Source organism: Scyliorhinus canicula, chromosome 19 (assembly GCF_902713615.1).
Source record: "Scyliorhinus canicula chromosome 19, sScyCan1.1, whole genome shotgun sequence".
Lineage (NCBI taxonomy): Eukaryota > Metazoa > Chordata > Chondrichthyes > Carcharhiniformes > Scyliorhinidae > Scyliorhinus > Scyliorhinus canicula.
Window position 1 is genome coordinate 30,411,239 of NC_052164.1, and position 16,771 is coordinate 30,428,009.

Below are 16,771 nucleotides of genomic sequence, written 5' to 3' on the forward strand. Positions count from 1 at the left end.
TGGAAAACTTCCTGGCCTCCTTCAAATCGTGTCAGAGAATCTTCAACATCCTGAACAAGCTGGTGGAGTTGGTCTCAATGTAACATCTGGTCAGAAGACTTCAGTGTTGACATGTGATGATATACTTGTGGTAGTCACCACTGATGTATATATTGTATATAGAGGATGTTGATATAGGTGCTTTACGGTAAGGCCCTTGTACTGGCTCCGCCCAGTAGGCGGAGTATAAATATGTGTGCTCCCCGTACAGCAGCCATTTCGTCAGCTGCTGTAGGAGGCCCCACATCTCAGTGTAATAAAGCCTCAATTACATCCTACTCTTGTCTTTGCGTAATTGATGGTGCATCAATTTATTACACTGAGTTATCAGAGATGGACCTCCGCATCAAGCCAGATTGCCTGCAGCTGCATCCTCAAGCAGACTGATGTGTTATCTGTGTTGGTCTAACTTCGACTGCAACTGGATGCAGTAAAATAGAAACAGGCTTCCGACACAGGAGATGGTCCAACACTGTTTTATTGAACCTGCTGACTGCTGTACATAATCTGCTGTGGGTTGACACTCTATTAACCTAACTGATAACCTCCTACTGGCTTGACCAGACTAGCTCTCTACCACATGGTGATGATGTTCATTGGCCTGTGCACTGTGACTATCTCCTTAGCCATGTCCTGTGAGAGAGGGAGAGCCTTAATGCCCTGTGGGATTTATAGCGGTGGTGTCCTGTCTGGTGATTGGTTGTTCTGTGTTGTATGTGTTCATTGGTTATCCTGTGTGTCAATCACTGCCTGTCTGCATCTCATGATATACATGAGTGGATATGATGACACAGACAACATTGGCTAACCTGTTTCGAAGCGTACATCGGGTCTGCGCCAGACACAATTCCAGAAGCACAGTAGCTCCAGATCCTTTACACGTGGCTGAGCTGCAACATCTTACCACTCGTCCAGGACACGCCGATCTATGCAGAGACCATGGCGCTACTGAAGGAAAACTACACTCAGCAGACTAACAAAATCTACGCTGGACACCTCCACTCCACACGTGCCAACTTCCCGGTGAGTCAGTGGAAGATTTCTGGTGCGCCCTGCTCGCCCTAGTTAGAGACTGTGACTGTCAGGCCATTTTGGCCACGGAACACTCGAATTTGCCGATGAGAGATGCATTTGTTATGGGCATAGGGTCTGACTACATCCGCCAGTGCCTCTTAGAAGGGGCCACGCTCGACCTCGCGGCGACCAAAAAGCTAGCACTCTCACTTATAGCCGCATCACACAACATTCAGGCCTATGCACCCCACCGCACGGCCCACCCCTCCTGTGCATCATGGACTCCACAGACGGCCGCCCCATCATGGATCCTATCAGCGACCACCATCAGCCAGCCCCATGCCTGTGCCTCGCGGCAGCGAACCAACCTCGGGGGGCCCAAATGCTACTTCTGTGGGCAGTCAAAACACCCCCAACAGCGCTGCCCAGCACGGAGCGCCCTCGGCAAGGCCTGTGGCAAGAAGGGACATTTCGCTGTAGTGTGCCAGACGCGCTCAATCGCCGCTATTCTGGGCGCCGCCACCATGCCCTCCTCGGACAACGTGCGGCCAGTGGACAGTGCCTTCTTGCTCGACTCGCAACACGTGCGGCGCTTGGGCACCGCCATCTTGTTCCTCCCAGGACCAACGAGCGCCACCGTCTTGACTTCCTCACGACACGTGCAGCCCCAGGGCGCCGCCATCTTGCCTCCCCCACGACACGTGCGGCTCGTGGGCGCCGCCACCTGCCCGACTCAGGACCCCTGCCCGTCGGGCACCTCATCAGGCTGCTCATCGCCTGCAACCACCGACGACCAGCCGCATCTTGCCCCACTCATGATTGACCAGTCTCGACCACACAACCTCGCGACAGCTTCAACTAAAGGTCAACAGACATGAGATCTCCTGCCTGCTGGACTCCGGGAGCACTGAGAGCTTCATTCATCACGAAACGGTAAGGCACTACTCCCTCGCGGTACACCCTGCCAACTAGAGAATCTCCCTGGCCTCCGGATCCCACTCTGTAGCGATCCGGGGGTACTGCATTGCCACTCTCACTGTCCAGGGCATGGAGTTCAGTGGCTTCCGCCTCTACGTCCTCCCCAACCTCTGTTCTGCCTTGCTACTCGCCTGGACTTCCAGTGCAACCTGCAGAGCCTAACCTTGAAATTCGGTGGGCCCCTACCACCCCTTACTGTGTGCGGCCTCGCGACCCTGAAGGTCGACCCACCTTTCCTTTTTGCAAACCTAACCCCGGATTGCAAACCTGTCGCCACCAGGAGCAGACGGTACAGCGCCCAGGACAGGACCTTCATCAGGTCTGAAGTCCAGCGGTTGCTTTGGGAAGGCATCATCGAAGCCAGCAACAACTGGCGAGCCCAAGTGGTAGTGGTCAAAACTGGGGAAAAAAACAGGATGGTTGTTGACTAAAGTCAGACCATCAATCGGTACACGCAGCTCGACACGTACCCCCTCCCACGCATATCTGATATGGTCAATCAGATTGCACAGAACCAGGTCTTCTCAACTGTGGACCTGAAATCTGCCTACCACCAGCTCCCCATCCGCAAGGTGGACCGCCCATACACTGTGTTCGAAGCAGACGGCTGCCTTTACCACTTTCTTAGGGTTCCCTTCGGTGTCACCAGTGGGGTCTCGGTCTTCCAATGGGAGGTGGACCGAATGGTTGACCGGTACGGACTGCGGGCCACCTGTCCGTACCTGGACAATGTCACCATCTGCGGCCATGATCAGCAGGACTATGATGCCAACTGTGCCAAATTTCTCATCACCGCCACTCTCCTCAACCTCACGTATAACAAGGAGAAGTGCGTGTTCAGCACAAACCACTTAGCCATCCTCAGCTATGTGGTCCAGAACGGAGTTCTGGGGCCCGACCCCGATTGCATGCGCCCCGTCATGGAACTACGCCTCCCCCACTGCCCCAAGGCCCTCAAACAATGCCTGGGGTGCTTTTCGTATTACGCCCAGTGGGTCCCAAACTATGGGGGCAAGGCCTGCCCACTCACTCAATCCACCGTTTTCCACTGACGGCCGAGGCTCACCAGGCCTTCAACAGTATCAAGGCCGACATCGCCAAGGCAGCGATGCACGCGGTCGACGAGACGTTACCATTCCAAGTCGAGAGCGATGCATCAGCCGCTCTGGCTGCCACCCTCAATCAGGCAGGCAGGCCCGTGGCATTCTTTTCCCTCACCCTCCATGCCTCCGGAATTCGGCACTCCTCCGTCGAGAAAGAGGCCCAGGCCATCGTTGAAGCTGTGTGGCATTGGAGGCATTACCTAGCCAGCAGGAGATTCACTCTCCTCACTGACCAACGGCCGGTTGCCTTCATGCTTAATAACACACAGCGGGGCTGTGGTAGGCTATATTAGGGGTATTGCAGTACCTAGGTGGGATGTACCTTATACTGTAGTATGAGTGGTAGAACCTGCCTGCTGGTTCCGCCCAGCAAGCGGAGCATAAAACTCTGTGTTTCGCCCACAGCAGTCATTCTGTACCGGAGCTGCTGGGGTAACTATTTGTTCATTAAAGCCTTCAATTGGACTACAATCTCGCATCAGTAGTGATTGATCGTGCATCAGGGGCAAGATCAAAAACGATAAAATCTTGAGGTGGTGGATCGAGCTCTCCACCTACAACTACGAGATTTTGTATCGCCCCGGTAAGCTCAACGAACCCCCCGATGCCCTAGCCCAGGTAAATGTGCCAGCGCACAAGTGGACCGACTCCGGACCCTGCACGGCAATCTCTGTCACCCAGGAGTCACCCGTTTTTACCATTTCATAAAGGCCCGTAATCTGCTCTACTCCATCGAGGAAGTCAGGGCGATCACCAGAGACTGCCAGGTCTGCGCGGAGTGTAAACCACACTTTACCGGCCAGACCGTGTGCGTCTGGTGAAGGCCTCCCGCCCCTTTGAATGCCTCAGTGTGGACTTCAAAGTGCCCCCCCCTCCACCGACCGCAATATGTACTTTCTCAGTGTGGTCGATGAATATTCCCGATTCCCCGTTGCCGTCCCATGCCCCGACATGATGTCTGCACATCAAAGCCCTCAACACCATCTTCGCTCTGTTTGGTTTCCCCGCCTAAGTCCATAGCGACCGGGGATCCTCATTCATGAGCGATGAGCTGCGCCAGTACCTGCTCAACGGGGGCATTGCCTCGAGCAGGACAACTAGCTACAACCCCAGGGTAAACGGGCAGGTAGAGAGGGAGAATGGGATGGTCTGGAGGGCTGTCCAGCTGGCCCTACGGTCCAGAAACTCCTGGCCTCCCGCTGGCAGGAGGTCCTCCCCGACGGTCTTCACTCCATTCGGTCGCTCCTGTGCACCGCGACTAATGAAACCCCCCATGAACGTCTCTTTGCCTTCCCCAGGAAGTCCACCTCCGGGGTATCGCTCCAAACGTGGCTGGCAGCTCCAGGACCCGTTCTCCTCCGTAGACACGTTCTACTCCATAAGGCGTGGTTGGTTGAGAGGGTAGAGCTACTTCACGCCAACCCGCAGTACGCTTACGTAACATACCCCGACGGCCGCCAAGACAGTCTCCCTCAGGGACCTGGCACCAGCTGGTTCCCCACACACCCCCACTCCGACCCGGCACCACCCCCCCTTCCCCCCGGCGTACCCCGCCGCAGACCCTGCTCCGGGACACTCTGCCCTCCCCTTGCCCACACCCGGGGATGAAGAGGATTTCGACACACTCCCGGAGTCACCGAAGACCAAACCGCCACCGGAGTCGCCACCAGCACTACGGCACTCTCGACGACAGATTAAGGCTCCGGACCACCTGAATTTGTAATATATCTGTACTTTAATAACACAATTTCCTGTATATAGTTCTCCACCACCCCCGCCGGACTCATTTTTTAACAGGGGGTGAATGTAGTCATCACTGATGTATATATTGTATATAGAGGATGTTGATATAGGTGCTTTATGGTAAGGCCCCTGTACTACAGATACGGGGGTAGATCCCTGCCTGCTAGCTCCGCCCAGTAGGCGGAGTATAAATATTTATGCTCCCGTACAGCGGCCATTTTGTCAGCTGCTGTAGGAGGCCACACGTCTCAGTGTGATAAAGCCTCGATTACATCCTACTCTCATCTTTGCTTAATTGATAGTGCATCAATATCTTCAATTCACCGAGAGGCAGAGAGAGCGAGTGAACTTTATTAGTCATGAACTTGTCTAGCCAGAGTCGGTTGTACAGATGAATGCCGCCCACAGGCGGCCGTTCTATATATGGCCCTGGTGAGGGCGGAGCCAGAGGCGGAGCACTACCGGGGTCACAGTACAGTACAGTACCTGGAGGCAGCTCGTATTGCAGTGGAGTGCAGTGGAGGCCGGGACGCTAAATGGCTTCAAGGCAGAGATAGATAAATTCTTGATGTCGCGAGGAATTAAGGGCTACGGGGAGAATGCTGGTAGGTGGAGTTGAAATGCCCATCAGCCATGATTGAATGGCGGAGTGGACTCGATGGGCCGAATGGCCTTACTTCCACTCCTATATCTTATGGTCTTATGGTATTACCACTTCCAGGTCATAGGTTACAGCAGGGGTGGGCAAACATTTCCGTGCAAGGGCCACATTCAGAAATTCACAATTTTAAAGGGCCGCATAGTATATTAAGTAAAATAATTACTTCACCCGGTTATGACCCCCCCATTAACCTTTTTTTTAATGACTTGGTGGGCCGCATAAAAACCTTTGGCGGGCCGCATGCGGCCCGCGGGCCGTAGTTTGCCCACCCCTGGGTTACAGTATCATACATGGATTAGGTGAATACATTCACCACATGTGATATCACGTTTTTTGCAATAAATAGTATTTGAGTACTCGAATAAAAATGAAAAGGGCCGAATGAACTCAGCACGTCTTGAATCATACTTCATACTTGAATTTACATCATCTGGTGGTCCCTGTCTCTGCTCTATTGAGGTTTTAGAGTGCGCCCTCAGGGAATGGGACACTTGCTCTTCAATGCTCTTGAATATGGATAGTGGATCAGCGGGTCTGAAACTCTGGTACTGGTCTGGTCCTGTGAGAAGTGAGCAGCAAGCTCATGTTGCGCAGGCATATTGTTTTATTAAAAAGTGCTGTAAAAATATGGCAGGTACAGAAATCTGTAATCACAATAGGGCAGAACAGTGGGTAGCACTGTTGCTTCACAGATCCAGGGCCCCAGTTTCAATTCCCGGCTTGGGTCACTGTCTGGAGTCTGCATGTTCTCCCTGTGTCTGCGTGGGTTTCCTCGGGTGCTCCGGTTTCCTCCCACAAGTCCCGAGAGACGTACTTTTTAGGTGAATTGGACATTCTAAATTCTCCCTCAGTGTATCCGAACGCCGGAATGTGGTGACTTGGGGATTTTCACAGTAACTTCATTGCAGCGTTAATGTAAGCCTACTTGTGACAATAAAGATTATCATCAATTTTGGGGCTGGATTCTCTGATTTTGAGGCTATGTCCAGAGGAAGTGCCTATTTTTTACCACGAAAAAATCGGCAATGCCCCAGCACTGACCCTCCGACCGGTGAGGGGCTAGCAGCAGTGCCACGTAAAACAGATGGCCATTCACGAAATAAACGGCCGGAGAATTGCTGAGTCCGGGGCCGCGCGTGGTGACATCCTGCGGCGGTCCTGCCGTACAATATGACCTGGCAGATAGTGCCTGTCTGGACACCCCCTTCGCTACCCCCGGGCCTACCCCACCATTCCCCAGAACTCTCTGAAGCCCCCCCGCCAGTCAGTGGCATACCCCCCACCCCCGACTGTGGCGGTGTTGGACACAGTCTGCAGCTACCACGCCGTCTTCACGAAAACTGAGACCATACGGGCGGGATTCTCCACGAACCGGCGGGGCGGACCACTCCGGGCACCGAAGAGTGGCGTGAACCACTCCGGCTTCAGGCCGCCCCTAAGGTGCGGAATCCACTGCACCGTCCGGGGCTAGGCCGGCGCCGGAGTGTTTGGCGCGCGCCAGGCAGCGCGGAAGGGCTTGGCGCCATGCCAACCGGCGCCGAAGGGCATCCGCCAGCCGGCGCGGGTTGGCGCATGCGCAGGGGCGCCAGCGTGCGCTGGCGTCATCCCAGTGCAAGCGCAGGGGGGTTCTTCTCCGCACCGGCCATAGCGGAGGTTGACAGTGGCCGGTGTGGAGGGAAAGAGTGCCCCCACAGCACAGGCCCGCCCATGGATCGGTGGGCCCCGATCGCGGGCCAGACCACCGTAGGGGGCACCCCCCGGGCCAGATCCCCCCCCCACCCCGAGTAATCTGCAGGCCGCCCGTGGAGCCAGATCCCGCCAGTAAAGACCTGTTGTGATTTATGCCGACAGGACCTGCTGAAAACAGGTGGCCACTCGGCCCATCGCAGGCCGGAGAATCGCCGGGGCCGCCGACCGGCACGATGCGATTCCCACCCCCGCCAAACCCCCTGCACCGGAGAATATGGCAGACGGTTTGGGCGGGATTCATGCCGCCCCCCGCAGCGATTCTCCGACCCGGCGGGGGGGTCGGAGAATCCCGCCCAATGTGTCCCGTGCCATCAGGGACTGGGAGCATCGGGGGAGGGCCTTCAGGTAATGTCCTGAAGTGGTCTCAATGACGTGTGGTGTACTCCTCGATTATGTCGTTTTGGAGGGGTCGGAGCATCCAAAAACAGGCGCCGCCCCAATTTAGTGGTAAACAGGGATTCTCCACCCGATTGCCGATCACGATATCGGCGTCGGGCAACGGAGAAGCCCACCTCTCATCTCTGCTGTGTCAATGAGCTGTCAAATTCACGGTATTATCCAATCTTGGGCAGCTGTTGGTCCATGTCCAACTTACCAAATGTTCACGACCAATGGAAACTCAGGAAAGTCGCTGTTGCTATGCCGGATTTCACTTTGACACGTGCAAATTGGGTCAATGGGGAGGCTGTGAGCGGATTGGAGGAAGGCTCACATATTATAAAGAGGAAACTCCGAAAAGTGAAGCCTCTAAAATGAACATTGGACCGTAACAGCTTTCACCCGAAGGCCCAGTCTTGAAAAATGTTATTCATTATAAACTATGAGGAAGCTCACCACCATGTAATATTTATTTTGTGTCAGAATTAGCCTCAAGTCATATTGAAACATAATGCTAAATTATTCGTGGCATCTTCAAAAACCAAAGTACATCAGTGTGGATCTTTGCTGGTGAAAGAATCAATTAAGACTCTTCGCTTCTCCTCAGCGTTCATTTACATTCTCTTCTTTAAGGTTTGTTGTACATTTCTAAATTAGTCCACCTGAAGCTGCTCAATTGCTGCAGAAAATGTTCCATGGTGGGATTGTGCTACTTACTCGCTAAACATATGGAAGCCTTGCCGGCTGAAATACCAACTGCACCTTTCAAGGAGGCACTAATGGACACTCGAGCAGCTCATTAAATCCGATCACTCACCAAGTAAGCCGGCCACTTCATATGCTTTCTTCTGCTCAATAGTTTCATAGTTCAATGCTTCAAAGAACACGTCCAGCACTAAAATATTCTCCCTGCAACAAAAAAATAGAAAAAGCAAATGAGATGCATTTAGCGGGAAGGCACTTTGTGTGAGTACACAGTATGAATGAAATTGTACAAACGTCAATGGCGATGTGAACACTTGAGCATGGTCCCTGTATTTGTAGGTGTGAGAATGCCTGTGTCTGTCAGGTTGATTCTCGAAATAAAATTGGTCCTCCCGAATGTTTCTACTTTACATTTCTGATACAGCCAAAGACAGTATGAGACTGCCGTAAGCGTGCAACGCCAAAAAATCCAAATGACATAAAAGCCATTGTCAGTTCCTACGTAATTCTATTTTATTAATTCAGACTACATTTGTTAGTGCCTCCCAGACATTTTCAAAAAGGGGGTCATTATGCATCAGAAATACCCAATTGAGAGATATTTCCTTAAGTGAGTGGGAGACTTACTCTATCTGGATATGATCCCAATTGAGACTACATTTGTGGCAAGCTGCCGATAGTTAACAAAATTTAAAACAGCTTGTATTCGTTCTCATAATCAGTAACTGCGGCCGAAAAGACTGGCGCTAAGTTCTCTGTGGACATCAGTGCTACAAAAAGCCTGCTGGCACTGTCCATCTGGCGCATTATAACGATCAAGGCACACTGAGTCTCATTGTCTGTGACTGCCCTGTCAACATCATTGTCATCAAAGTCACCAGGTTTTCCAACAAATTGCCAGAAAAATCCTGGAATCTCTGACAATATAAACGGACATAGTCACCAAAAGCATTGGCCTTGTTAATCATGGAGCAAATTCACAGCAATCTGTTCTGCGTATGAAATACCACTCTAATTGGGCATATAGATTTAAGTTTTAGCAAAGCAATATGAGAATCATAAATTGTATGAATAGAATTCTGTGTAACTTGTAACTTTGCTATTTGTTAGTTACAGATCCTGTGCCAAATAGATAACTTTTTAGCAATATTTGTTGAGACCAGACATCCTCCCTTTGCTGTTTGAGATATTAATGTAACTATGAGTATAAAAATCTATGTAGAATTCAAGATCAAATAGCATCTCCTGGCATCTCAGGTTTTTTCTATTCCAAACATTTTCTTTTGTAAATTAATTGTCCAATTCCACATTGATAACCAGAGGGCAATGACCTTCCAACATCAATATCAAATTGGATATTATGATGCTATTTTAAAATAGTTGAACTCATCCCTTTCATTTAATTCCTGAGCATTCAAATCAAAAACCCATTCAAGGCTTGTCTCTAAGAGACCACGAGTGGGATTCTCCATTGCCCGACGGTGATATCATGATCAGCGGTAGGGCAGTCGGGTGGAGAATCCTTTTCGACGCCCAAATCAGGGGAAGCTCTGGTTTGATGCCAGTTTTCTAGTCTCCGCCTCCTTCGAAATAGCACCATCGCGTCACGTGCCGCACGCCGTTGAAATGGTGTTGGCACATCATTGGAAGTCCCTCCCACGATGCTCTGCCCATCGGGGGGATGGGCTGAGTTCCCGACTGCATGGTTGACATGTGGTCTGAGTGGTCGGGAACCCGGCGTGGCAGCTGCAGACTGTGTCCAGTGCCGCCACACTCTGCTGCGATCCGTGCCGCTGGCTGGGGGGTTCCCGGCTCCTGCGGCAAAAATGGCCGGAGAATGGCTGGGTCAGGTCCGCGCATGGCCGGCGCCATGTTGTAAGCCGCAACCACTGCAGCTCGTCGCCGTGCGCATGCACGCCCACAGACCCGGCCATTCTCTGGCCGTTTTTGCCGCGGGATCGGGGGTTTTACCCAGCGCTGCTGCTAGCCCCTCACCGGTCCCAAAATCGGTGAGGGTTCGGCGCCAATTTTGGCATCGTAAAACGCGTGCAAATTCTCCGTTTCAGCTGGCACTTAGCTGCTGAAACAAAGAATGCAGCTCCACATATTTCTATTTTAGCACATGAACAGACATTTATTCCAACTTCCAACTACTCAAATACCCTTAGTATTGTTCATTCCCTGGCACTCTACTGTTGCTTCCTACATGGTACTTTACTACATTCTGAAAGGACTGAGTCAGCAGTGGTTTAGATGATCTCACGCTACATCTGAGACCTGGGTCCAATATAGTGAATATAGTCTTGGGCTAATATCCTTGATAATTCCAAGACATGGATTAAAAAGCCTCAGTTCAAATTAATTAGAGGTAGTGATGATAAAGATATGTAGAAGGCTAGGGTCAAAGAGGGGTTTTACCTCAGCATGAATTGCATTGAACAAAAGACATGGAGGGGGCAATTCTCCAGTCATGTTGCGTCTGGCACAAATCCCGCAATGTCCAGAGAATTCCATGAGGGGCCGAAATGGGATTTGCGCCGGACGCAAAACACCTTTGATTCGCCTGGCCTGCTACTGCTGAAAGGGCGAGAAACTGATCACAGCAGATTTGCATTCATTTTGACCTCATTAGTTGAGATTAAAGTTGAATGCAGAGATATCCTGGTATTCTCCATCACCCCCCCCCCCCCCCCCCCCCCCCCCCCCCCAAGAGGAAGTCATCACGTGCATGAATCACTACTTGTCCTTAAAAGTGGGGACCAGGCACTCTGGACTCCGAAGGGCATCAAGGTGGTGAGTACCTCTTTCCACTTATCTCCAGGGAGTACAAGGGTACAGCAACCAATGGCCAGATGGCATTGAAGAGTTGGGAGGGGTTTCAAGGGAGCTATCATTTGGGGGGGCTCAGGCTGGGCTCGAGGGGGCTAGGTCAGAGGTCTCCAGGATGGGGTCGCTTTGGGTCTGTGATGCTTCGAAGCCTGCATCCTTTCATGTTTAACTTCCCACAACAGGGAAGTTGTCTGTCCTTGAATCCTTTCACAGGACAAAGCCATTCTGCAGCTTATTTCTTGAAGAAGCATTTCACTCCCCTTGGAAGTTGCAATGGGCTCCGTGGTTTTGCTGTATTTTACTCCTTTACACTTGGTTGTTTACATTTAATTTTGCACCCCACTGACTTTTATAAGCCTCTTGATTGACAGCTGATGCCCATCTCAAAGGAGGGATTAGGGAGGGATTAGATTTGTTTGTTTTTATAGCATTTCACGATCCTTTAACACATGGCATAAGTTTCCACATATATGCTGCCGATACCCAGCTCTACCTCAACAATTCCACTGTTACTAAGTTATCAGATTGCTTATCCAATAAGCAGGAATTTCCTACAATTAAATATTGGGAAGGCTGAAGCCATTGATTTTGGTTCCGCTCCAAATTCTGTTGCCTAGCTAACCACTCCGTTCTGTTTCCCAGCAACAGTCTGAGATAAAGCCAGTCTGTTCGCAATATTGGTGTCACTTTTGATCCAGAGGTGGACTTCTGAACTTATTCTTGTGCTCACTCCTGGCTGGTATCCACAATTCCTCTCTCCATCAATACGAGGTAATCCAAAACTCTGCTGCCTGTGTCTGAACTAACAGCAAGTACTGTTGCCCTTTGCTCGATGACCTACATTAAGTTCCAGTCAAGCAATGTCCAGATTTTAAAATTTTGAACCTTGATTCCGAATCCCTCCTCAGCCTTGCCTCCCTCTATCTCTGAAAGCTCCTCCAAGCCCAACTGCCTTGGAGATAGTTGCATCATTTAATTCTGGCCTCTTGTGCATTTCAAATTATAATTGTGCACCATTTGCCTGGTTCATAAGTTGCCTCAATCCCAAGGTCTGGAATTCCCTTTCTACATCCCCTATATTGGTTTTCTCCATTAAGACAGTCCTTAAAATCTATACCATTGATCAACCTTTCGGTTAACTGACCTGACCTCTCCATATGTGGCTCGGTGTCATACTTTGTTTCATAACGTGCCTGGAAAGCGCTTTGGGATGTTTCAATGCGTTAAAAGTGTTATATAAATATAAGTTGTTGTTTACTTATGTGAAAAGCTCTCCATTTAGTCTTTCAAGCGACACTCTCGACCTGTCCTCGATAAAAGCAGCTGCTGACTGAACTGAAACAATTGCTTCAATGAAACTGTGACAGACAGTTATGGAGACAGAGGTGGAAAGGCAAACATATCTGCACACTAAAAATAAATCAAACAGCTGCCAGAATACAACACAAAGTACCAACTAAGAAGAGTCAGTGTCCATTTTTATAGTGTCTCTTCTTCCATGCGACACTGGGAAGCTATTCTATGAGCACGATTGAATCGAATGGGAACAGAGTGCCATAACGAACATGATTAGCTGAGTGTTCCGCAGCGCTCGCAGCACCGAGAAACACCACACTATCTACTGGTACTCTGATTCTATTTGGGGCCCCAGCAGGGAATGTCCCTGGAAGCACTTCATCCTGTTTCCTGCATTGAGGAGCTCCACTTGCTGAAACAGGGGCCAGTGCAGGAGGAGACCGGGACGCCATTTAAAAATGGTGGTCCAATCTCTCAACCACTCATCGCAACCGCCAAACCCCCAACTCACTGATAAGAGGATATTCAGAGCCCCCCCCCCCCCAATCCGCGTGGGGCACCCCCAGTTCCTATCTCCGTCGTGGGAACATTATAGCTTGGCGCATTGGCACTGCCGGACTGGCACCCTGACAGTGCCACTGGACACCTTGGCAGTGCCAAGCTGACACCCAGGTAGCATTGTCGGAGAGCCAGCCTGGCATTACCAAGGTGCCTCAAAGGCACCAGCAGTGCCACGGTGCCAGGCTGCCCAGAGAGCAAGCATCTGGGGGCCTCTGATCCCATGGGAGACACCCACAAGTGCCGTTGCATCTGGTCCCCTTTTGGGGAGACCAGCACTGAATGGCGCTCGTCTGAGGTCACCTCAGCGAAGAGGCTAGATTCCAATGTCTTGGGTAGATCATGGGAGAACATATTAGAGTGAGACTGGTCGTCTCACTCCAATATGCAGATTTTCAAAATAGTGATACCGTCCATTGTGGACGGGATTCAGATAGCGACGTCTCGTGAGATTGCATTAGTTCTTGGGAGGCATGGCGAGCCGGGTAGATCCCGGACAAGAGATCTCCCAGCATCTACCGGCTGAACTGCCTTTCAGGAGCAACATGGCCAGTAGACCGCACCCGATATTTCTATGAGTTGAACAAGATAGCTCTACAAAGTGTGTCAGAGAAAGTGTGTCCATTTTGATCCACCCTGATGTACTTGCAGTGATCTCTTAGGCATTGGTACTGCCAGCTTTATTCTCTTGATTCTTAATCATTTTCAACATTTCCATGCATGGTGAAAGATAGAGAACCAGGAGTGTAAGTTAGTGATTTCCTGCATTGTGCAATTAATCTATTCTCATGTCAGGCATTAGGATCATTTAATAATGTAAGATATGCTAACCACACAGAGCGTTCTAAAGCAGGAGACAGAAATTAGAAAGAAAGAGTAGGAAACAAAGCCAAGCTGTTGTTATCATTTTTCTTTCCTCACCCAGTGGTGCACAAGGCAAATTTTCATCTGTTTCCATGGTGAGATTTTTCCTGAAACATGTCATCAGCCTGTCGCCCGAGGCATTTAGCTTGAGGGGCACCAATCCGCATCAAGCATGGCAGACCAGGAGTCTCTCCCAGTCTTACTGCTTGCCATTGGCGTACTGGAAGGATTTTGCAGATTGGCACACAATCTGTTTGGCCACATTCTGAATGCACCTTCCTTTGCCATCAAATCCTGGGGCGGGGCCTAAACCTAGAGTTTCTAACTCAGAGGCAGCGATGCTACCTGTTGAGTATTCATGGCATTTCTATTGTTTCCTCACGAGCAGCCTTGTAGTGGAGCAGGGGCACTTTAACCTGACGAGATGATGCTGATGGCTGTTTGTGCTGGAAAACGGACAGTGTAACACAGCAGCCTTCTAAATTGGCACCTTCTAAATAAAGCTCTTCATTTGTTTGTGCCTCTGAGGTCTGCAGACGTAATTTTAAAGCCACCACGCAAAAACTGGCGATGATGTAGGCACCTCAAAGAAAGTCGAACAGCGTTTGTGAGTACCCAAAAAGAAAAAGAAATTATTAAAATTAGCGCTGTGCAGTAGCTATTTTTTGTGGCCAGAATTAGGTGCCAAAGAAGAAGGAGGGAATATGTTCACCTTGCGCAAAATTGCAGAACCTACCTCCATTAACCCCGTTACAGCCATGGAAATGCCAGACGACGCCTGGCAGCAGGTACATGTTGATTATGCCGGACAGTTTGAAGGGCATATGTTTCTCACTGTAGTTGATGCTCACTTCGAATGGCCCAAGGTTGTCATTATGACGACAATGACCAGAATTCTCTTCTGCCATCAGCACATCCCCGCCCGCGGATTTCCCGACGGCTTAGAACATAGAACATAGAACAGTACAGCACAGAACAGGCCCTTCGGCCCTCAATGTTGTGCCGAGCCATGATCACCCTACTCAAACCCACTTATACACCCTATACCCGTAACCCAACAACCCCCCCCTAACCTTACTTTTTAGGACACTACGGGCAATTTAGCATGGCCAATCCACCTAACCCGCACATCTTTAGACTGTGGGAGGAAACCGGAGCACCCGGAGGAAACCCACGCACACAGGGGGAGGACGTGGAGACTCCACACAGACAGTGACCCAGCTGGGAATCGAACCTGGGACCCTGGAGCTGTGAAGCATTTATGCTAACCACCATGCTACCCTGCTGCCCCCAAAGCTTGGGGTTGGCTTCAATAGGAAATCCCATTGACAAGCAGCGGGAGTAATGAAATCCGCCACCATGCCACGACATGCCACCAAGAAACACGCAGTTGGGGAACAGGATAATCCAGTCAATGTAAGCAGAGAAACAATTGAGAGATTGGGTAAAGTCTTCAGCAGATACAATTACCCTTAACAAGTCTTGAGCGAAAATGGGCCGCAGTTCATTTCGCAAGAGTTTGTACACTACTTGAAGGAGAACGGAATTCAACACATCCGATCCACTCCTTATCATCCTGCCACAAATAGGCTGGCAGAATGTTTTATACAGACAATCAAATATTTGTTGAAGGTAAGGAGAGAACAAAGTTCATTGTCTAAACGCTTGAGCCAATTCCTGCTTGCGGACAGACGGACAGGAATACCGTGCACTCAAGAATCCAAGTTTCTCCTGCATTGCTAATGTTTGGACGTCAACTACGCACAGTATTCAATTTGCTTAAACCACCCAAGACAAAAGAAATTGTCAAGAAAAAGCAGCAGGATCAGATTATACGGTGGGAAAACAAGGCAAAATGTGTTTTTCACCAGGGCGAAGAGGTTCTGGCAAGGAACTATGCCACAACTGAAAAGTGGATACCTGCCACCCTTTAAAAAAAAATTAAGTGCCCGATTTGTTTTTCTTTTCCAATTAAGGGACAATTTAGCATGGCCAATCCACCTACGCTGCACATCTTTTGGCTTGTGGGGTGAGACTTACGCAGACACGGGGAGAGTGTGCAATCTCCAGAAGTAAAGTGGCCCGGGGCTTTGATCGAACCAAGGACTTTGGTGCCAGCAGTGCTAAAACTGCGCCACCATGCCGCCCATTACCTGCCACCATTTTTGCACAGAAAAGACCGGTCTCCTACACCGTACAAAACCAAGATGATATAAAATGGAGCCGGCATGCGGATTAACTTTTGGCGTCAAGAACCAATCTGCCAGAGACAGAACAGACAGAGTGTCCAAATCCACTTGTGCCAAGAGATGACCTGGACCTTCCTGAGACCATGACACTAATTGAACCAATTGGGGAAATCAGTATCTCAGTTGAGAACCAGACACCAAGTCAACCTCAGGAACACTATGCCGACTCTCGTTAGAACGACCATGGACAACATCCAAACCAAGCCACAGTCACTAGAGGTTCCAGCAAACACTAAAAGGCAGACGCCTGAGGTTCACCAACAACCACACAGAGAACGATGGTCTCCGAAGCATCTGACATATTGACTGTTGTCGATGATTGATTGTTAATGTTATATTGTTTACTGCCTCTGGCACGTTTGCTTAAATGGGGGAGGAAAATACTGTGTATTCATGCATGGTATTTCTTGTGTTTCCTCACTAGCAGCCTTGCAATGGGACAGGGCACTTGAGGAGATCGATCACCTGACGTCATCGGACATTTGCGTGTGAAAACAGGCAGCGTAACATAGCAGCCTGCAGTGTCAACGTTTCGTAAATAAAGCTCTTCGTTTGTTTGAACCACTGAAACATAATTTTAAAACTATCACACTACCTATTGTTCC

At 50.2% G+C, this 16,771-nt stretch overlaps 1 protein-coding gene across 1 annotated transcript in view; it reads right to left on the reverse strand.

The window, feature by feature from the left end:
- asic2 (acid-sensing (proton-gated) ion channel 2) overlaps positions 1 to 16,771 on the reverse strand; it is a 510,486-nt gene that overhangs the window by 54,403 nt on the left and 439,312 nt on the right. The window contains exon 7 of the mRNA XM_038779460.1: positions 8,483 to 8,574. Coding sequence (XP_038635388.1) covers positions 8,483 to 8,574 — 92 coding nt within the window. The remainder of the gene's footprint in view (positions 1 to 8,482; positions 8,575 to 16,771) is intronic.